Source organism: Seriola dumerili, unplaced genomic scaffold, assembly GCF_002260705.1.
Source record: "Seriola dumerili isolate Sdu_G_001 unplaced genomic scaffold, Sdu_1.0 BDQW01000138.1, whole genome shotgun sequence".
Lineage (NCBI taxonomy): Eukaryota > Metazoa > Chordata > Actinopteri > Carangiformes > Carangidae > Seriola > Seriola dumerili.
Window position 1 is genome coordinate 17,209,203 of NW_019174393.1, and position 23,378 is coordinate 17,232,580.

At 40.5% G+C, this 23,378-nt stretch overlaps 1 protein-coding gene across 6 annotated transcripts in view; it reads left to right on the forward strand.

Moving 5' to 3' along the window:
- osbpl8 (oxysterol binding protein like 8) overlaps positions 1–23,378 on the forward strand; it is a 98,984-nt gene that overhangs the window by 57,637 nt on the left and 17,969 nt on the right. For all 6 annotated transcript variants that reach the window (XM_022749282.1, XM_022749284.1, XM_022749283.1 and 3 more), the window contains 2 exons: positions 21,559–21,632; positions 22,878–22,958. In XM_022749282.1, coding sequence (XP_022605003.1) covers positions 21,559–21,632; positions 22,878–22,958 — 155 coding nt within the window. The remainder of the gene's footprint in view (positions 1–21,558; positions 21,633–22,877; positions 22,959–23,378) is intronic.

The window sequence follows — 23,378 nt, forward strand, 5'->3', positions numbered from 1 at the left end:
CCAGGTTAGCTGCCTGATCCCCAGAGCCTCGATAAAAACCCTGTTATCCTCAAGCTTTAGCTTGGTCATCCGAATCTGGCTGAATCTGCTTTTGTTGATGTTCATTGGGGATTTGTACGTCTTCCTGATGGAGGTCCCCTTAAAGCAGAGAAGGAGCAAATCAAAGAGAGGATGTGTGACTGTGGAGAAGGAAGCTCAAGGGTAGATTTGGTCAGGGTCTTACATCACCCTTCGTGCTGCTTGTGCCTTGTTCTTATGTTACAGTGCCCTCTTGTGGATTCTTTGCTGTGGTTATTCAACAGCTCTTCAGTATCTGTCTTGTCTTGTTCATACACTTAGATCTTGTTTTGTCACAGCATGGTGAGTCTGTGTTAGTTATACAGATGTATGGTTTACAAAAGTCATCAGCAATTTAGTGGAAGCAGACGGAAATATTGGTCTTAAAAAAACAACTCTAAATTGAGTTACCTACCGAGTTCAGTCCTGTATGTAAGTATTGTAAGAGTACCTGTCATTGGACTCACTGTTGGCTGATAGTTCTGATATTGATCATGTCAACGTTACAGGTAAAGCATGGACATAAACCTGTGAAGGCAGAATGAGGGAATGGTTTTGTTGCTGTGACTCATGAATGCTCAAACGTGAGGTTTTATGCATCCCTATAATCCACCTAAACTCTCTCACCCTTGCACATTGGTCCACATACATATACTTATTTATTTATATTTATCTAATTTCTGTGTATTTTTCTCTTTTGTCTTCATATTTTATTGTATCTTAATGCAGCTGATATCTGATCTATCTATCTACATTTGATTGAAACTATTTTGGGTAAATCTGCTCATCCATGTTTGACTGCCACAAGACAAATCCACTTGTATTTATGCAGTAGCAGTAACAGCTCAGTCTGTTTTTTCCAGTTTGTTCCAGTTTTTTGACAGTTGTAAGTCACTTTCCCACCACGAGAGGGAGTAATCATAACAGAAAATTCAGTAATATCCCTCTTTGTTTGTCACCACACATACATAACATACCTGAGATACATAGTGGAGTCTGTGTTTCCCCTGTAGGATCATTAAAGTATCATCTTATCGCACAGAGACTTGTAAATGTGACTCGTGTGCACATACATGCTGAATGTTTTCCTTACATGTGTGGTCATCAATGTGCACTATGGTCATCATCAATAAGATCTGCCTTCATGCCATTTACACGGTCATAGTAGCAGAAGTTAAAGATCCTATTCATGCTGTTATCTGGAATCAGTCCTGCGCACTGTCCCGCCCATGTGAATCACATTAATATCATCAAATGAAAGAAATCCTTCATTCCTGAGAATGTTAAGTGTAAACATGATACAGCAGCAGTGAACATACAGGCCTCTGCCCAGCTGCCTCACCTTCTATCCGCCACTGCATCTGTGAAACAAAGAGTCAGTAAGACGCATAAAAGCTTTCCCTAACCCTCAACTCCCTTCAGCCCCAACATGGGTATCCATGGCAACTGATTTCACTTCAACTACCCCTCGGTCTTGCGTCAATGTGCTGACAGTGTGTGCTTTGATTTGTTTTTCTTGACCAATGGTAAAATATTCTGTGAGATATTTTGCAGTGATATGACTGTAAATGTTTAATGTGGGGTTCAGTTGTATGTTTGATTAAGCAGTAAAGAATATCAGAGTCACAGGGTGAGGACTGCTGGCTGCTCTGGCTGAGTTATTTCTGAAGTTGAGAAAAGGAGGTTGGAGGAGTTGTGTGAAAATTCACAACTAAAGTGGGAAGAATGACAGTTCTCTCTCTCTTGGTTATTTTCCATGGCTCATTTTAGTCAATGCTGCTCAGCAAACAATAACCACGATTTACAGAGGGTGATTTTCTCAAGGTAGAACATAATTCCATTTGATTGCACTGCTGGAGCAAATTGACTCACCTCGGACTGACCTAAAACACCACTGCTTCAAAACCCGTGTTTACCCGTTTGGGCAGTTATCACACATCTGAAATCTGTCTCAGTCTTTTGGATGTTATTATGAACAAAGTTCTGCACAGAAAGCAATTTCAAAGTTGTACTCTCTGCAATTTCCTTTAATTTGCAAATCCCAATGTTAGCAATTACATTGGAGAACTATGGCAGTTAATTGGCCATTTGACACAGTAAAATACTCTCCTCCAACTGTGTTTATTTTCAGTGTGATGCTAATGCTAGACTATGCGGGTGCTTTTCCATATACATACACCGGAGGTTTTCAAAGTCTGAGACTGTGGGCCTCCTCTCACTCCCTCACCCCTCCTTAGTTTACTTCATTTTGCTCAATTCCTCTGGGATCATGATTATGTTATTTGATCCCATAGACACTCAACAATTGAGCCAAGAGCCTAATAATGCTATTTGACACAACTTGAGACAAAACCAAATACATAAAAAATGTCCGTCCTCAGGCTTTTATTAGTTTCTGACTCTCGGAAAGTGGGAAAAACTACTGTATCTCTTTAACCAAATCACACACATTTAGGCTAATTTACATGATCTCCTTGTGATAACTAATGTAATATATTGTAATCTCGTTCCCTTCGATTCACTTAGCCTCCCCTGAAGCTGTTTGGAGCCCCCTTGGTGAGGCCCGCCTCCCACTTTGAAAACCTCTGACATACATTGTAGCTCAACCAGTACTGGATTTTAGAGGCTGCTACTGAACATTAGATAAAATACCCAACAATTTTCCCCTTTTTTCTTTTTTTTGCACATAACAAAAACAAAACTTTTAAGACTTAAATTTGGCTACTGTAGAATTATGACCAAAGCCCCATTCACACAGGATTGACATTACCCACATACTCACTCCAGCTGGGTTTAAAGTCACTGAAAAGTGCAGGTTAATGTTAAAATCACCCAGCTCCCCCAGGGACGCAAATCCAATTCAAATGGGCCATTAACAGGATATTTTACAGTTGAAAAATGATCCTGTCTGTGCTCTTTGATGAATAAATGTATATATAAGACATACTGTAGTTGTGGAAACCAAGATGACACCATATATGGACCAGTAACTGAACCTGATTTCTTATTTACAATGAGAAAACATGGGAAATAATCAGATTACTACACTACTGGCTGAATGACTCAGACAGACACAGGAAACTTTAAATCTCCAACTGGGATGTGCAACAAGCTTCAAGTTTCAACTCATACCATGAATAATTTTCCTATGATTTCCTTTGACTTATGATAAACATCAATTTTCTCTTAATAATAACTTAAATTCATGTTAAGCTACGTATTTATTTAAAATTTTCTATTGATTATGTTTGAGTTTCTCGCTATATTTCCCAATTATTTGATAAAAATAAAAAAAACTATCAGCCAACCAGACCACATTCTCTCATCTGAATTCTCTCTAATGCCTTTGGGTCGACGATATAATGTGCCCCTGATGAGAACTAATCATTACTCCAAGTCCTTTATTCCTTCTGCTATTAGGCTGCTCAACACAGAGAATACTCATTGTAAATGATTGTTATTTTAGAGTAATTCATAAGATACTGTATGTGTTCTATATATTGCTTTTATTTACTCCTTTTATTTATTGTTTAACTTATTGTAACTGTCCCATGCCTTTTAATATGTTTCCTGTGACATTTTAACTATATGTAGTTGGTTGGTTGTCTGTTGAGACTGAAAGTATGGACTGGGAAGCTACAAATGAAACGCCCATGGGGGATAAATAAACTGAAGCTGTCTGAACTAAACTGAACTAAACACAATCATCGTCCTTATCGAAAATGAAGAAAAGACACACACACACACACACACACAAACACACACACGCACGCACACACAATAATGGCCCAAATCAAATATTGACAGCTGCCCTCAAAATCAGTTTAATAGAGATTAACAAACTGGTCTCTATTTATAGTAAATTCTTTGGGTTGTTTGGGTTATTTAGTTTAATGTGAGTGTAGTTGCATCATCACACACGCACAGACAGATTCAGGTGTCTGTGGTCTGGTCCCTCTTTATGATTCACTGAGAACAAAAATAAACTCAGGCAGTTGTTTGACAAGGCTCCTCCAATCGGCTTTGAAGCCACTCTCACTTTAAATGCCTTTTGCTGACTTGTTGTCCTCTTTCTAGGTAAACAGAAAGTCTACCTGCACTGGAGAGTTAGAGAGAGAGGGAGAGGTGGAGAATGAGAGTGACACAGGACTGATTTCATGGAAGAGGATAAGATAGTGAGGGAATTGAAAAAGAGATTACAAAACAAAAAAACAAAGAGGAGATGGAGGGATGAAGAACATGTAAATAGAAGGGAAGTGAGTTCGAGAAAGATGGGAAGTAAAGGAGTGAGGGAGCAGGTGGGGTCAGCGCGGATTTAAGCTCAGCCTCAGGGATTATTCCCTGTCAGACGGAGTTAACGACAGGGAGGGGGCCGGTCTTATCTGCACCCTCAGCCACTGCCAATCCAGCGTAACTTCTTCCGCCTGCACTCCCGTCCAATGAGTGGCTGAGCCCTGGGAGGCTTGAGCGCTAAGAGGGACAAGGCTTGACAGTGGAGATATCTACCATAGATAACGGGGAGTCTGCGGAGGTAAAGGAGGACAGGACGACGTGATGGAGGATAACTCGGCCTTGGGGCCTGAGCTGTTCTCGGACGGCCGGAGGCTCATCTGGACTGACACCATCTGGATCTAAAGTACGAGTGATTTTAGCATGATTTGGGAGATAAGACTGCTGTCCACTTCTTGACATTGCTGCACTTTTCTTTAAGTTTTAGCCTGAAGGGAAACAAGGTAGAGTATGAAGTACCAGTTTACATTGTAGTGCTTGTTAGTGTTTGAGCTAGAGCAACACCTTGACACCTCTGTTGTCTTAGTCCCTGATAACATGAACACCCCCCCCCCCCCCCCCCCCAAAAAAAAAAAGGGATTTCTCGTCTCTTTCTGTATTGTGCTTTTATACGTGGCTGTACATTTTCTGTGTGATGTATCTCTCATGGGGGCAGAAGGAAGATCACACCAACGTAAAATCGCTTTAACTCGCTAAAGTTGTCATATGGACGGAAACAAAAGACTTGATTCTTCACAAGTCCTGACTGTCTTAACGTGAGTCTGGGAGGAGAGAAGTACAGCAGAAGATGTCTGCAGGCTTGTGTTTAAAAAGCCTCTTTGTTCTAAAGATAATCCCAGGCTTACAGGGTTTCCTTGGAGCCTTTATGTAAGACTAGAGATGTTTGTCTGCATGTGACCTACTGCCGCCTATGTATCACTGGCATTCCACGGTATCCAACGAATTGCAGCCTGTGGGTTACTGTGTCATAGTTTGTCTGCATGTGACTTGTGAAGGGAGTTTCGCTCAGTTTCACCATCAAAAATATTTTACGCAACTACAAAGCCAGATTATTCTGTCAGTGCTGTCATGATGAAAAAGTTTCTTTCTGGTCAGATGAAAAGAATAATTAGACAGATTATCAGCTCAGAAAGCTTTGTTTTTTTTTTCTCAATCAGCACACTGTATCTGATGGAAGCTTTTCTGAAGAAATTTACATTTCCATTTGTTAATTTATTCAGGTAAAAGCCATGTTACAGCCATGCTAGCTAGAGGCTGTAGTTTGGGACAGCAGAGGTTCCAACTGAATACTCACATAACATGCTCAAAATGACAATGTCAACATGCTGATGTTTAGCAGGTATAATGTTTACCATGTTCACCATCTTATTTTACCGTAGCCTGCTAAGATTTGCTAATTAGCAAGTACAGCTAAGGCTGATGTTAAAGGTCCATATTTTACACCTTTCCTGTGTTTTATTTTTTAGTATTGACCTAAAAGAAGATATTTGTGGTTTTAAGACACAAAAACCATCTCAATGTAGTTTTACATCTCCTCTCTCAGGCTTCTCTCTGGAGCTCTAGTAACAGGTCAGTGAGCCAATCAGAGAAGAAAAGCCTCGCTTCTAATTGGCTGACTTTTTCTGAGTGATCTAAATAAAAATATAGCAGATTACCGGTAAACACTCAGAGAAACCAAATCCCACAAGGTTGGATGGTGGTTCCAGGGTTAGGGCATGGCTGAGAGTGGTGACTGCTTTTGTTGTGACATCACAAAATTACAGAAGTCCTAACGACTCGTTTTCAGGCTCAGTCTCTGAATACAGGCTGTGTGCATTTCTCTGTGGACTGAGCACTTTGATACTTTCACAGTATTAATATAGAACCTACACCTGCTTTATAGTCAGAAAAGACATGGAAATCTCACTTTATAAAATATGCAACCTTTAAAGGGCTAGAAAGCAAAATATTGGACAAATTAAAATTTTGCCTTGATTTATGGAACTAGATGAAAGGTCATGGGATCACCAAAGTTATTACAATTCATCCTGAGGGGAGATGCTTCCTGCTCCCTGAAATATTTCATATTCAGGCAAAGTCACGAGCATGGCTAATAAAAAATGGGAACAGTACTGTGTTGTGAAATCAGGTAATCCCTTTAAATGCAAATCTAGCAATAACTTTGGCCCGTCCAGTGAGAATCAGCACGTGTGTTGGATTACTGTTCCACAGGGCAGCTATAGATCCTCAATCACCCCTCTGTTGGCCTGTTTGGCACAGCAGCACTCCCTATACCTGACACCAGCTCACCTGAGACATATGAGACACAAAGTACTAGAGCATGAGAGATGGAAAAAGACGAGTGGATGAAACACAAATATATTTACCAGGAATGCAGAAGATTATAGGAAGGAAAAAAGGCGGGAATGGGAATGAATGACAGATTGAAAGCAGACTGAATGTTTAAAGTAGGTTTAAGCCTTGCTTGTTTTTGGATTTGTACAGTTAGTGAATGTGGTGAGGTTCGGCTTTGCCAGATGGGGAACTCAGTAGCAGCTTCACTGAAAAATGACCCAGATAGTGACTATACTTAGCTGATTTTTTTTCTCAAGAGCCACTCAAATGCCATTGGACCAGCAGAATTGGACGTTTCCTCTGTAAGCAGGTTAATTAGGTCTGGGATCTGAATTATACATACTGAACATTCTAATTACCTGTGTTAATTAAAGCACATTTGAGTGAGGCAGGCAGAGCTGCAGGTTTATCAGTTGTAGATTCATCAGTCAGCTCAGGGGGCAGTTTACCTCTCCAAGCTGTCTTGGATGAAGCGTCTCCATGGACAGTTGGTAGCAGGGTGTCACATGATGCCAGCAGAGTGATTTTGTAGGGGCTGAAATGAAAGAGAAAAAAAATGGCAGATCAGCTGAAAGGAAGATGCCAGTGGACTGTGGAAGGAACCTCACAGACTGGATTTCAAAGATAGGCCCAATGCCAAGTCTATTCATTCCTGCACAGATACGTACATTAACCACACGTGTCCTTGCAGAATCCTTTTATCAAGTTACACTATCTTCTCACCCGCTATGAGACATCCTGATTACCTTAATCATCTTCCATGGCCTTCAGCACAGAAACTAAGCAAGTCTTCCTTTCTTTAAGTTAAACATTACATGGATACTCACAACATGTAAGATAACTCAACTTTTCAAATGCATTAAATATATAGAAAAATATATATCATCTTGTAGTTTGTTCTGAGACACATTTATCCATGAAAATCAGCTATGAAACTGTGTCCTAGCTGTTTTTTTGCAGTCGGTGTCAGTGACAGCATTTGTTTTCAGCACTATTTAACTGTATTCAGGGGAAGCACATGTTTCAGTGCAGCATTCAGCGACCTGTTAACCACCACAGTGAATCTAAATACAGACTCTCTGAACTTAAAAGGCTGACTATGGTAAATATTGCAACATGAAGATGGATTTTTTGGAATTTTATTTAAATTTTAGTCTATCAGGTTGGCCAGATAAATGTGTTTGTCAGGTCTGTGGCCTGTGGTTGGAAGTGATTTCCCGGTTCACATCTAAAGAACATGATATGTCATTTGTCTACTGGTGTGATAAAAGTGCTTCCTTCTGTCCCCAGTAGAGTCTATGTTTTGTGATTGTATGTGCTCGTGTGTGTGTTCTGTAGTCTGATCACTTCTGTCTCCATAGCACTCACAGTTGACAAGGTGCAGGGAATACGTTGTGTGGTTATTAAGAGGAGGAAAGAGGATGTGCAGAGAGTTATCTTAAAGGGACATTTCACTGCTGTTAATGTGGATATTATAAAATACCAGTGGTCTAATTACAGTGCCTACATGTATTAGTATGTATTAATCCTGTTCACCTACAGAAGGCAAGCATTTCTGCTTGCCTGAACACAGCAGGCAAAACCTGTGCATTTATCATAAGAAACTATTGAACAATAGCTACTTCTGCAGTTAAATCATCAGTGTTGCTGGTCAGGTGCACACAGTGTTAGGCAGACTTGGGTTCTGATAGACAAATCTGTTTTGCATCCAGATCCAGATCCAAGTTGGTACCAACTTGTTAAACTCAATGTGTCACAGATCTCTTACTGAATCTTAAATCTTTGTTCTTAGTAGCAAAAAGAAATGTACAAAATATCCATTCAACCATTGAGAAAAAGATCTCACAAGCTGTTCTGGATCTTTTGATTATGTCACATGATCTTCATCAGCTTCCTCAACTGCTTTTCCGATGGTTAAGAATGAACTTTGAACCTAAGCTTGAAAGCCAGCGTGGACGAGAGGTCCCTAAAGTGCATAGAAATTTGAACGTGTACGTTACAAATCTATGACCACTGGGTTAACAACATGTGCTGATGAAGATTATACGATGTGATCAAAAACCATAAGCAGCTTCTAGTGAGGTTGTTTGTTAGTTGCTATTTCTAATATCAAGAATGTGTTGCCTTTTAGCCAAATGGCAAATACCTGTAAAACCAAGTACTGTATGTAGGATGGAGTAGGTCGTGTATGACTTTGTGGCTTAAAATTGTTTAAAGCAGACATAATGCTGTATTTAGATTCAATAAAATCCTATCCTCCAGACGTGGAAAGCAACACCAATGTTAACTCTTTTCTCTACCACGTTTTTCTTCTATTGAAGTTAGCATGCTAACCAGCTAGACCAACTTGTCACTTTCTGATAGCAACTCACTGTAGCCTCTAATCTGCCCTGCAGATGTAGCGCTGCTCAGAGGACCTGTTCTAACCTCTTTATGGCCGAAGCTCTTGTCAAATGACAATTACCAAAACCTGCTCCTGGCAAGAAACCACATTCAAGAAACCTAGAAATAGCCCCTTTAAACCGTAGCTTTAGGTTACAAGAACTAGAGTAGTCGGTGGCCCAGCGATGTCACATAAAGCAGTACTTCCTCTGCAGTGATATCATTCAGCAGTTAAAATACTTCCCATACTTCCTATAGTGACTGGTTTTTGGTACCTGCACTGGTTGTAAACTGTTACCTGGCAGCTCTAGCTTTTCACAGTCCATTCAGCAGCCACACTGACTGCTGCATTTGGTTTTCATCTTACATAGCTGTTGAGAAACAGGAAAAAGACACTTATCTTCACCAAACCCTCCCTTTATTTTTTTCCATCATCCTCTGATGTCAGAGGTGTGAATGGCGAAACTAAATTCAGCTGTAATATTTAGTAATATTAACAAGTATCCTACACGTCATAGACATACCATCCCTATGACTAATCCTTTGAAATAAGGTTGAAAAGCAGTGAAGTGTCCCTTTGAATCTGTAATGATGAATGAAAAATGTAGCGAGTGATTGTCCTGATGAGATAGATGAGATGTGGAACATAAGAGCTATTTTCCAGCTAAGATGCAGCTCTCCTACCCATCCAGAGGAGAGGGAGTAGGAGGGGCTCAGCTTATTCGTTATTAAGTACTTACAGGCTGCTGCTTTCATACACACTCGCAGAGCAGAGAGAGAGACTGTGTGTGTGGGAGGAAGGGAGCAGTTGGCTGAAGAGGCGAGCAGCATACTGCACCGGTTCAGTGTCTGGTGTCTGAGATACTCTGTGTGTGTGTGTGTGTGTAAGTGTGTGTGTGTGTTTGTGTTTGTGTTGATTTCTTCGCTCGTTCACTAGCTGTGTGGGACAGATCGGACTGTCTCCCGAACCCCCTCGACCCTCTACCCTTGAGTATCCTCACCACTCCCCCACATCCCTTCCTCCCCGCTGCCCAGCGAGGGGAGCTCCCGTCGGCCCCATGATGAAGGAGGAGGGCCTGCTGAGTCGTCGCCGTTTCTCCACGTGCGGCGGGACAGCATCTCTTCGACCTCCGCATCCGGACGGACGCAAACTCATCCGCAATGCCTCCTTCGGGGGCTATAACGAGCTGTCACCCATCTCTCTGCCAGGTTGGTGTACGATGGTGTGGACACTGAGACGGAGCTCCACACCGGGAAGTGTTGCCGACCCTGTAGTTTTATCTTTGTTTTTCTGTAGTAGTGGCTTGAAATATGTCTTTGGAGTGGTGAAGCATGACTGTGGTACGTTTTCATCAGATGCACTATTGACCGTCAGTGGCTTGTATTAGATTTTGCTTTTTAAATGAAAATGAATAGAGTTCTTATGATCATTATGAGCTAGTCTGGATTGATCTGATTTAGGGCTGCTCGGTCTTGGGGTCCAGAGTATGGATTTTGACCGGGTTTGGAAGATTTGCCTACATTGTCATTTACTGCTCAAAACTTTATGCGCCTAAAGGCAAACATTCTCATATTGGCATAGAACAAGCTGCAAAGACAGCTTAAAAATCTGTCCGTAGACACAGTCAGAGGGCTCCCTCTTCTTGTTTAGAATCTCAGTGTAAACGGGGATGTCTGCTCAAAATGAACTTGTTAAAATGACATTGCATCTTTCCCCTTCTAGAGGCAAACGTGTTTATAGCTGTTCCAAACGGCCACACTTTAGGGCAAAGAAAAAAATCTGCCATCACAGAGACGGAGGAGACGTGATAATTGTTTGTATGTGACATGTCATGCACATTCCTGCTGCCTGTTTCACGTCTTTCCACTGACCAAGAGTTGGAGGCGATAACAGGCAAAGAAATGTAGCAATGTGCCAACAAAGGCAGTAAAGAAAAAGACTGCAAGCTAGTAAACATGGATGTAAAAATGCCTGATTGGAGATATTGAAAAAAAACATTTTTCTGAAGTGTTTCATGGGAAAGTAAAATTTGTTATATCTCAAGGATACACACAATGTGCTTTGCTGAGAAAATGGTAAATGTAAATATGACTATGTTGTATAAAGAAATGCTCAGTTAAAAGTCACATTAATGTAACTGATCTCCACGCCAATATTTAAGAAAACAGAATCATTTCAGCTTTAAAGGCTTTTTTCTTGCTCATAGCTGACATGTTTGTAGTGACTGCTTACTTTAAGGACTCTCTCTCCTCTCTCTCCACAAATAGAGTTAGGCTTACAAAGCAGATTAGAACAGTTTAAACAGGTTGGTGCTACGGGACTCCAGACTAACTTTTTATATTGGTTGCACTGGTGTGTCTAACTTTTTCATTAAGTGCAAAGTTCAGGCTGTGGCTCAGGAGGTACAGCATGAACTGGCTCCTCCAGCCCACTTGTCAAAGTGTCCTTGGGCAAGACACTGAACTCTAAATTGCCCCTGACGGCTGTTCCATCAGTGCATGAGTGTGAATGAGTGAATATGGCAAGCATTGTAAAGCTAGCTAGAAAAGCACTATATAAGTGCAGTCCATTTACCATTTATTTATTTTCCATTTAGGTGCACCCAGAACTTTGTATCATAAGCAGCATTTATCAAGTCTGGGCCGCAGAAACTGGACAAGTGTTTACATATTCATTTTGAATATCGTTTAATGTGCTGTCGGTCGAGGAGGGGTGCAGGGCGCAGTTTCATACACACATGCCTTATTTTTTTCCTAACCTGCATTCAGCGAGGAAGAATATCAGGGTCAGAGCCAATTGGAAGCAGAGTAGGGCAGAGACTTCGCAGAATGCGGTTGGGTAAAAAAAAAAAAATGCACACATACACATACAGAGACAGACCTGATAAATGTCAGGTACACCTGTGCTACCAAAGAAAATCATTAGTTGCACTTGAGGGACGACCGTGGAGCCGTGTGCAGATTGCTTGATGAACAAGGCAGGACTCAGATCTCAGCTCAGCTGGTTTGGAGTTACTCAGGTTACAGTGATACCTCTCTGAGAGAGTAGTGATAATCCTCATTTTTTTAGAAGAACACCAAATCCCACAGAACACTTTGGATTAAATCAGTTTAGTGTTCATTTGCAAAATCTCTGCCTCTTTGTTTGTCCTGCTGAAAGGGACACCGACCTGGAGGCAGACAGCTGGCAGCCTCTGGGGCTTTGAGAGACAATGTTCTGATCCACCTTCACAGATGACTGTTATTAATCCAGGGAAGGCTGACTGTGCACAAATGCTGTTCTTCAGCACTGTCACACTTTCATGCAGTAATTCAGACTTATCCGACCTGATACAAACTTAGCCCTCTGCTGTTTGCCACTGTGCAGCTGTGTCACATCACTGCTTTGCTCAAAGGCATCTCGACGGCAGTTGTTCGTCATTGTCTTCCCCTGCTCAGACCTTTCCATGTCTGGGGATTTGGGCTGGTGACCTTTTGGCCATAAGCCCTCTTCTCTCCCCTCTGAACCAGCACCGCCTCCAGCTATACAAATATCTGGAGCTGCGAGACGTCGTCTGAGTCATGGTGTTTTTTTTATTCTCAGTCAGCTCCCAGCCTTGGTGCCATTCATCCTTATTTCAGACACTCTGCTAGCAGGCGCCGGCTTTAAGAGTAACTGCAGGAGACAGCTGGTCCAGGCGGGTCGCATTTACTCACTTTCTGTCTTTTGTACCTTCTCTTACGTTCTGTGTCTATTTCCCTGTTTTTACACCCACCTATCCTCCAGAGTAGAGTCTGCTCACATGATCGTGCCTGCTCTTTACATTCAGGATTTGTACTTCTTGAGGCTGTGTCTCTTAGAAAACAACTCACGGATGGTTGATGACTCAGTTTTTGATGGTATGCTGGTAATGTGAGTGGTGTCAGAAGCTCCACATTGTGGACATACTTGCCAGTCAATTAATTGTCTCTTGGCATTTAATTTACTACTGTGATTGGGGCTGCGTCTCTTTTAAACATTTTCATTACAAGTGCAGATGCAATGAGTTTCTGTGCCAACATATAGACTTGTTTGTTTTTTTACAAAACCCACTAGAGCCAAAATGTATATTAGTCTATCAGCAGAAAATATAATGGATTATCTTTGCCAGACATTTGATGATTGATTTGTTGGTTCCACCTACTCAAATATGAGAATTTGCAACTGTGCCATAACTTACTGTACACCTCACTGTCTTTCAGTGTTTAATGTAAATTTTGCTGTAAGTACTTGGATGGCCAAAAGTATTTCTTTAGTTTTTTCTGAGAGCATTTTATTCACAAAAGCTGCAGTTTGATCCTCCTAAACCTCCTTCTAAAAATATCAGAAGACAGGACAATAGGTCATCCTCTGCAGTCTACCAAGGACTGAGGAAGAGGCCAGCATTTGGCAGTGCACATGAACCCCAGTGAACTATAAATACATAACCAGCACAAAATAGCAGCCATGGTAATACAACCAGGCTAATGCCCCCACTCTCATCCAGACACGTCCTGCTTGAAATATCATCCCTTCAAAGAGATAATGTGCTTTTGTGTCGTCAAGCTACCTGTGTGCAGACAGAATAAAAGTATGACCCTGTTAATGTGGGTTGGGACCAGTTCATCTCAGTTGTTATGTGTTTGTTTGTAAAATACTCAGACAGGCTATATAAGAAACAGGTTAGAAGGCTGTGATGGAGACCTGGAGATTAAAATGGGCAAAGGCAAGAACAGGCTGTGCTGGTCTGAGTGAAACTCTAATTTTCGTTACTCACTGTTAAAAGCCTGCAACCCACAAATACACTGAAACAATCCATTATTCATCAGTGAAATTACTGCCTAATATCTTACCATTAAGTGAGAGAATACACTCTTTTATGTGGCCTGTGCACTTTCAGCTGTTTTGTTTACTGTTGTTTCCTCTGTAGCCAGGGCCTAACAGCAAGGGGAATTGATTTGGAGGTTGAAAATGGGACCTTTCTAAAGCTAATAAGGTAGTGGAAAAAGCCATACCCTTGTGGTCGATAATTAGATGGAATCACGGTTCATCCTGAGGTCAGCATGACTTGGCAGACTGTGTGTTGGCACATCGAATGGAGTCTCTGACCATGAAGATAAGATGAGTTTTTGATTATATACCAAGACAAAGTGGCACACGACTGTAGCAAAGAACAGAGGTGGGCTGTAGGTTGGATATAAAACACCTAAAGGGATATACATAGTTTAATTTTATACTTTTCCCTTGTTTTTATTTGAAGTGTTGATCCATAAGAGGATATATGTGTGGTTTTAAGAACAGAAAAACCATCACATTGTAGTTTCTCTCAGGCTTCTCTCTGGAGCTCTAGTAACAACAGGTCGCTTAGCCAATCAAGAGAGAGCAGACGCTGAGCCTCTCTTCTGGTTGGCTGACTGTTTTCTGAACGAATGGAAAATATAGCAGATGTCATGTAAACACTCAGAGAAACCAAATCCTGCAAGGTCAGATGGTGGCTCCAGCTGGGCAGAGCTTGGATCGTGGCTGAGAGAGGTGACTGTATGGTTGTGACATCACAAAGTTGCAGAAGTCCTGACAGCTGATTCTAACGCTCAGTTTCTCAATACAGACTGTGTGCATTTCTCTGTGGACTGAGTGCATGAAGGTAGATGTCAATGTGTTGTTTGATTATAAAGCAGGTCTAGGTCTAGGTCTATTAATACTGTGAAGGTATCAAAGCTATATGGGACCCTAAGTATGAAGTAATGTTTGTTTTGCTTCAATGGGCAATTTCACAGATTTTGCTTGAGGATCCTCATTAGGAGCAAAAGCCAGCCAATGAAAAGAGGTGTACAATATCTCTTTACCTCTGGAGGAGCTTTTGGTAGTCTGATGATGTCATAGTAATCTCATCAGGGTTATCTCATATTGGATTTGAAGATCACAACCCCAACTTGTAACGCCGGCTTTCTGTTATAAATTTGCAGGGTCAATGGCAGATGACACTGAGATGCATTATGGGAAGTGTAGGAATTCTGCACAAGAATCTCCACTAATGGAGAAGGAAGACTGTGTGTTAATATGAGTTTGCAAGTTAACTGAGCTAATGAGTTCCCATATTAACAAATATCTGTGCTTTGATAATACTCGGCAGATTTATGCTCACACTATGTTACATTGAATAAAGGGATTCAGAGTTTGGCTACTAATTGGGCAGACATCTAAAATCAAGTTAGATGTCAGTGCCAGTGAAGTTTTCCCACTTGTATATCTTTTCTCTTCACTGGCCATCTTTCAGTCGTTATAGATCTGGAGCCAAAATTGTAGAGACGCTGTGCCATGGCACGTTTCCTGCGGCAATTTGCTACTTTGAAATTGATGTATTCTGAAGAGTAAGTGGGCTGCCAGCTTTACCCTCTATTTGTTGTTGTCAGGTCACCTGTTGCTGTGGCAACCTTCAGACTTCCAACGAAATAGAGCAGCATTAATAAAAGCTGTACATTGCATTTTTAACAAATTTTTAAAGAAAAATAGAGATAGTATTCTGCATAGCTGTATTATTTAGGTCTTTCAGTAAATATAGTTCTTCACCAGCGTGAGCATTAAATGAACTTGACTGGAATGAACATGGTTTAGTCTGTGGTGTGGTAAGAGTCTAAGGTGCCAGCAGCAGCTCCACAGGGACAGGCCTCAGAGCTCTCCAACAAGACATAATGAACTGCTTTTGCTACGTTAGTGGTTTTGAAAATAAGCTCCCTCTGGTTGGAGATGCAGCTTCAGTGTTGAATTAATCATGACTGGAATGAGATGTGATGATTTCTGTGTTTGGGTGCTGAATGTCTAAAATACTACAACTATAGATGACAGCAAGTTATTTTTCTGAAGTGATGTTTTCAGGTGACATTGAATAGAAAATTAAATTGAGGCACGATTATTTCAGTTTGTCTTAACCAGACCATTCTTACTTGTTGCTTACAGTCAGATACTAAGCAGTGTGTTCACTCTTCCTGTGTCATGAATTGATGTTTTCATCATAGTTTCCCCCTTTATCTTCTGTACTGTTGTGCATGTTGTCTGATGCATAATTGGTGTAATGCTTCAGGTGATGTCGACAGTATTTGTTGTGTGAAGCAGAGCATTAATGTGGATAGACAGTCATCGTAGGAGCACACAGCTCTTCCTCTCTCTCTCTTCTCCTCTGTCTATGATCTTTGATGCAGAGTGAGATCACTGCAGCTCCACTTTTTTACAGGCAAATTTCCCAGTCAGTCTGCAGTGGGGTGTGAGTCTCCTACTACTTCACCCTTACACACAAACACACACAGCAAAGGGTAGATGTGGCCAAGCTGCACACTGAATGTCTAGAAAAGACATTTCATCTGAAAAAGAAATCAAATTAGAACAGATTCATAGTGTAAGTTCCTTATTTTTCCTGTGAAATCTCAGAAAATATGTGCACTGAGCAACACTGCATATATTGTTTATGTATGAATTTTCATTGATCTTCATCCCTTTGCTCCTTTTTATCCCAATTCTGTCTTCACTTGTACTTTTCTTGGATCTGTAGACTGTCCATTTTCAAGTGCTCACCAAGTAGATATCTGCTGTGAAAGGTATAGAATAGACTGGATCCTAACTGGATAGTTAGTTGTGAATATAGACTATAAATAAAGATGGAAGTAGCCCTCTGTGACATCACCTATAGATTTCTGAAGAGCAGTTTTGAAGCTCAGAGTGAGCTGCTCCACCGTCACCATCTTGGCCGTGCCTGACTCCGCCCCTAATTCCGGGCTAATTCAAAAAATGGTCAAAGAGGAGGGGTGTGTATGGAGCTGAGATTTCAGTTCATGCCGGTTTGAGGCAAGCATATGCTCACCTACCTGTCACTTAAAGTGGCCACACCCTCAATTATACGTACAGTTGTCATGAAGGAGGAAATTAGCTATACCAGGCTGTAAACATGTTTATTTCTGCTGTAAAGTTGGATATTTTAACTTGGGAGTCCATGGGGATTGACTGACTGTTGGAGCCAAACTCCAGTGGTATTTGGGGAGGTGCAGTTTTTAGTACTTCAGTGTTGGCTTTATTTTTCAGCCACGGAGGTGGTTGTGAGTTTGGTTGCAGAAGACTTAGCAGAGCTCCAACTACTTTTGGAGCATCTGACATAAAGGCTACTGTATTTTCCCAGCAGCCATACGTCAGCTCACTGTTGATGGGTGATTATGGATAGGAGGATGAGGTAAATGTCAGAAATGTAAAATGTTGGATCAAAGGTCAGGCTTTAATTCTAACATTGCCAAAATCAAAAGTAGCCAACATGAAAGAGGCAAGGCTCTGTGCCATAGAGACCTGACAGCACAGTATATGTGACAAAATATTCTTGTTATATTACTTCAGTGGCACCTGTGGGCATTTCACCGGCCTTCAAAATAAAGCAGATGGTGACTGCAGTATCCTTGAAGTCTGTCTGGGAGGCTGGACTCTGACCTTTGCGACTGTCAGCAGTATCACTAACATCTTTGTGACAGGGTAACGAAAAACAAAAAAAATCTTAACCAGCTGATCTTTGCACCTCCATATCGTTCCTTGAAGCCTTCCTATTGAAAGTAAATGCTTTCCATTAAAGCTGCAACTTATGTTTATAAGGTTTATATCAGAAAATGGTGGAAGATTTCCAACCATAAATGATCATCAAATGTCAAAATCTGAATTATTACATTCACTATAAGACAAGAAAAGCAGCAAATACTCACATTTTAGAACTTGGAGCCATCAAATAATAAATGATTTATTCATATGTGATTGTTTGTTGGAATGGTTGCAGCTCTGCTGTCAATCATCAGGGAAAAATATTACACGGAGTACTTCCTGTTATTTTGAAGAGTGTTTTGTGCCACTGTTGTGATAAGAGCTCTATAAATACATACTCATATAAAACAGCAGTCCTCACTGGCCACATTCAGAGGCTAACAATACTCAGTCTGCTCAGCCAAACCGTGGCAGCTCAGAAACTGGTGTGAAAAGCTTCAAAGCAAATTTGAAAAGAAAGAAATACACCTTCTCTTTAAAATCATAGGACGCTCACACAAACCACCGAAGCCCAGACAATCCTTAAATCTGCAGGTGGTTTCACACACTGACTGAATTGTCCTGAGCAGAAGAAACGCTCATCACATTTTTCTCTTAAGCCCTCAGTGCAAAGCACATTTTTAAGCCTGGTCATTGTCCTGAACATTTTGTATAATCCAAATATTTAACAAGATGTTTCATAATGAGGATTTAGACTGCACACGAAAGACGCCTCATAAGCAGGTGGATTATTTTAAAAGCTAATGTTTTATAGTAATGAAAGTATGCTTCAAAAATGGGTCATCTGTTGATAAAATAACTGAAATAACTGATTGCACATGGCAAACAAACAAACTTAAGGTGATTTTTTTTTAATGGATTTTTCATCAGTTTCATTATTTCATTTTTCATCATGTTACATATCAAAAATTATTTAACAAGTTTCTTCATGCCCCAAGTCTAATGCCTATGACGTGGAGAAGGGGCATCTTAAAATGTCTCCAGTTAAAATGGGACACTCAGTGGACACTCATTTACTCAGACTGCCTGATTGCAGATTGGATGGCTATCAAGTGTGCAGATTAGCAGTTTCATTAAGTCAGTGATCATTCTTTATCTTGGGCTGTTGATTCTTTGTGAAGTTTGATATTTATTGTCTGACTTGAACTGATTAAACATTAGCGTTATCGTCATGAGACAAATAATAATAATTATATTTATAATAATACATTACACACAGTTTGAGGTATGTATGCTACAGCAATGCAGCTTTTGTTGTGTTAAAACTAGCTTGTCCATTACTTTAGCAACTTTTCAATATTATTATTATTATTATTATTATTATTATTATTATTATTATTCTATGATCGCCCGGTCCTAACCAAATATATTCAGAAATGAAGGGTAGAGGACAATGAGTTATGTAACCTCTTGTGTCTTGCTATAGTGGTTGAATTGCCCTTGAGTTGTTTTGCAGCTGAAGTTGGCATGGAGATGCATCTGTCAAGTGGGCACAGATGGTCTGGTGGGACATCCAATATATCACTGAACCTAGATTCATGCTGAAACTAAGGCAGTACTTATCAGGCTGGAGAGACAATTGCATGCCCTAATTTCTTGATGCATATCTCTGCAGTGTCTTAATTGAAGCTTTTACTCATTGAAACAAACCCAGTATAGCTCTGATGTTAATCGGCTAAATGAGAAGACTCCTGTGTCTGGTTTGTTTTTAATTCCATGCGATCATGTTTGTCATAGGGAACAAGAAGGATCCCTCAGTAATGCTTGAGTTCATTCTTTTGTGGCGTCATTCAAATAGATGAAGTGTTTTTGAACACAACATGCATCTATGCAACTGCCTCATGCTCAAGTAGCACTTTTACAGCAGGGTTGTTCACCTGCTGCAGCAACAGTTTTTTCATCCCCAAGAGGTTTTATTCATTTAGTTCCACTATTTCACTCCATGAGAGGTTTATGTTTACCAGCTAGTTAAAGGAAATATCCACCTCGAAATGCTGAGGCACCATTGTCCTGTATCTGGGTATATTTTAGTCAGAGGTGGACAAAGTTCACCGCTCCATTACTTGAGTCAAAGTATAGATCCTCCTGGTCAAATATGACTCAATACAACAATACAAGTGAAAGTTGTTCAGTCAAATTTTTACTTCAGTTAAAGTACTGGAGTACTTCCTTTTAATAATACTGAATTATTCAAAAGTACAATTTACTTAACACTACTCAAGTTTGTGATTACTCTCTGAGTCGACACAAAATGTGCCACCAGCAGTCTTGCTCGTTTGTTGAAGGGCATCACTGGAAATTGAAGAATCCAGGAAAATGAGGCGTGTTAATAAAAAGTGGATATGACAAAAACATTTCTGCACAAGATTATTCCCTGAATTCACCAAACATCACGTTGTTGCTGTTTAAAGTGTCCAACATGCTGGGGTGAGAAATTCTGGTTTCTCTATAAACAGTCAGGACATTAAAACACACAGAGAGAATACATAAAGTGAATGCCTCTCTTACTGCAACCACAGACACAAAATTTGTTATTAAAGCAAATTTCTGCTCAAATAATGAGCAGCAATCATTTTCCAAATGATAAATATCATTCGGAAATGAAACTCAGCAGCAGTTCCTTCATTCTCATGTCTGACTACTGATGGCCTCTGGATACGAGACAGAAGCTATAAAATATTTACAGGCTCTCTGTCACCTTGAGACCACCGGTGTCACCATGTGCCTGGATCTCAGTGGGGAATCTGTTGCTAGGGTTATAGTAATTGATAGAAAACCGGCTCGTTAATGAAGATGGGAAATGCAAAGGTGGAGCTCATGTGATTGTCTTACTGTTTATCTGTTTATCAAGTCTCTCCCCTCAAAACTGTGGATTAAAACATGGAGCCATTTTCTCTAACTTCTGATCTCAGTGCAGATTAGGGACTTGTAGCAGGCGCCAGCTTGTTGCCAACCAGATTCTATGGCTCGCTTCCAGCTGCTCCCGTGACTGACATTATGTAACAGGATTCCAGTTGGCGACTCAGACATTTGGACGTGAGACTATTTTAAAACACACTTTATTTCCAGTGGCCAGTTACTATCTGATCGAGTCTAAGAGAGCTGGAGAATCGCGAAATGACAACAGCAGGAAACGATCAAAATAGGGCTGCATTTTATCAAAAATTCATGACTATTGTATTAGGAAAATACAGCACATTCCTCATACTATCTTTGAGGGTCATAAAAACTCTATTTATGTCACGGACACAGAACTTGTGGCGCCTACACTGCTGTATGTGCATTCGCATTTTTATTTCTTCAATTAATAAATAAATCTAAAAAAATAAAAAAAAAGAAGAATAGTAAAGAATGGTGGTCAAATCACAACATGCCAAAACCCAATGCTATTCAGTTTACAATGAAATAAAGAAGAAAAGCAGCAAATACTTGGCAAATATAAGAATCTAGAGCAAGAAAATGTTACTTTTAATCAATTATCAAAATTGCAGGTGATTAAATTTAATATTGTTTGATTGATTGATTTATCAATATTTTTTCTTCTAGCACTGCATCAGGTACACTGTCGTAGCTGACTCAACAAGATAAAGAAAATGCCGTCTCACACTTAAATGGTCTTAATATTCAATATGGGACAATCATATTGATTTCATTGTCTTTATCAAACTGTAAAATATGCTTTAGGTTGCTCTGTGGGTTTTTGAAGGAGAACCCTTTGTAACTGTGAAGGAGTAAAGTGAAGTGTGAGTTTTATACATTAAATCTGTTCAGTGTGAACAACATGGCGACTGTGGAACCTGAATATACATAATTAAACCAGATAAAACATGATTCCAATGCCTGAGGTTTCCTGGTTTGCAGGGACACACTGATGGACTGAACTTTTCCTCAAGCTGTTGTGTTTTTTTTTATTTTTTTTTTTGTTACAGGTTTCGAGAGAGGGAAGGAGGACCTCTTGCCTCTGCCTTTGAAAGAGGACTCACATTCCATATCTAAGAGCAAGGTAAGATGGATCGCTCCGCTGTGATGGGTGGGAAGGAATGAGTTGATGCTTTGGTGTGCGTGTTGTAATGAGACCAGAGAATTTGGGAATTAGTGCAAGTGCTCTTTCCTTTTCCCAGTCTAGCCTCCGGCGTCAGACAGCCTACAATGAGATGACTCACACGTCATATATGCTGTACACATCAAACATTTAGCTGCTAAAAATCAAACTCCATCCTTCTTTCAAGTGAGCTCAGTGTGGAGGAGGAGCGTCTGGTTTATTTGCCGAGGTCCACATCAAATAGGCTTGTCAGTGAAAGTGTGGGCGTAAGAGTCACAGCAGAGACGTTTGCATCAGACAAGAATCCTCTTCAGTTTTTTGTTATGATTTTCAGGAATAAAAACATAGGACAGGATGATCATTTTCAGAGGTTGGCCCGCCTCACAAAAGGTCTCTCTCTGCGAGCTGTTCCCAAAATCAAGACAAGAGTTTGATGAATCCTTATCTGTGGACTTCAGTTAGTAATCTGAATCAAGAACATCCGCCATCTTAGAAGCAGAGTTAAGCCATGGGTGCGTCTCCCTCAGTCTTCGCAGGAAACTCTGGGAGGCTTCAGCTGCGGCTTCTTGTTCATGTACCGTTGATCTTTCTCCAGCCCTGCCTGTGGGCGTTTAAGGCCTTAAGTAGCCCCACTTTAAGACTACACACACATCCCCGTCTGCCTCTCCACTTTAAATGACTCCAATTGGCTTGTGAAGGGACCTGGCAGAGACACACCTGCTCCGGCATTTATAGGCTTCATTCCACTAACTGAGCTAAGTTTGGGCTACCAGGGAAGCAAAAGAAAAACAATCATTTCTAGATGATGTTTTCCAGTGATGCTGCAGCTCTAAATATCTAATGTAATGTCCTCATTTCATCGGAGTCTGTGTGTTGATTATATCACTTGTGTTAACAGATTTATTATTAAGAGAGGGAGCACTCTGAGGCTTAGATTGCTTTTAGTCATTTAGCTGATGATTGTTATGTAGACTGCACACATTTTAAAACACAAATCCTGACGTGAAAGCTTTGGTTATAATCATCGGACATGTCTGAGTGGTGCTTTTCTCAGCTCAACAGGACACATGAACAAATTATAAATATACATATAATAACTGAAGATCTAATGTTTAGGGAAAAGAGATATTTTGATGTCTTCAGAGATTCATCACTTATCAAATTTCTGTTATTAACCCCTTCTTCTTTCCCCCTGTGTATTCACAGTCTGAAACAAAGCTGTACAATGGCTCAGACAAGGATGTGTCCACGTCTGGAGGAAAGCTCACCAAGAAAGAGTCTCTCAAGGTGAGTGAGATTAAATCAGCTTAAGTCTCGAGGATCCGGACACTAATTCTCAACACAGGCAAAATGAGTCTTAAAAATACCCTAATATGGAGAGTGTTACGTAGAAGTCTAATCCCCGATGTTCGTCATGGAGTGACGTTTCACACTGTGTTCACTCTGTAAGTCATTATGAATAAAAAAAAGTATATATTAGGGGCTGAACTTTATAGTTCCTTCCACCACAACACAGAAGAGGCAGGAAACATGACATTTAAATAAAATGCAGCAGATACCTCCCACTGCAGTCAGAAGGTAGCAGGTGTTATTTTAACAGAGACAGTGAGGGAGTGTGACTCCACTCTTATTTGCAGCCAAATGCAATTCAGTGTGAAAGCAAGTGTGGAACATTATTATTCACCGTCACGTAGATTGATGTTCAAA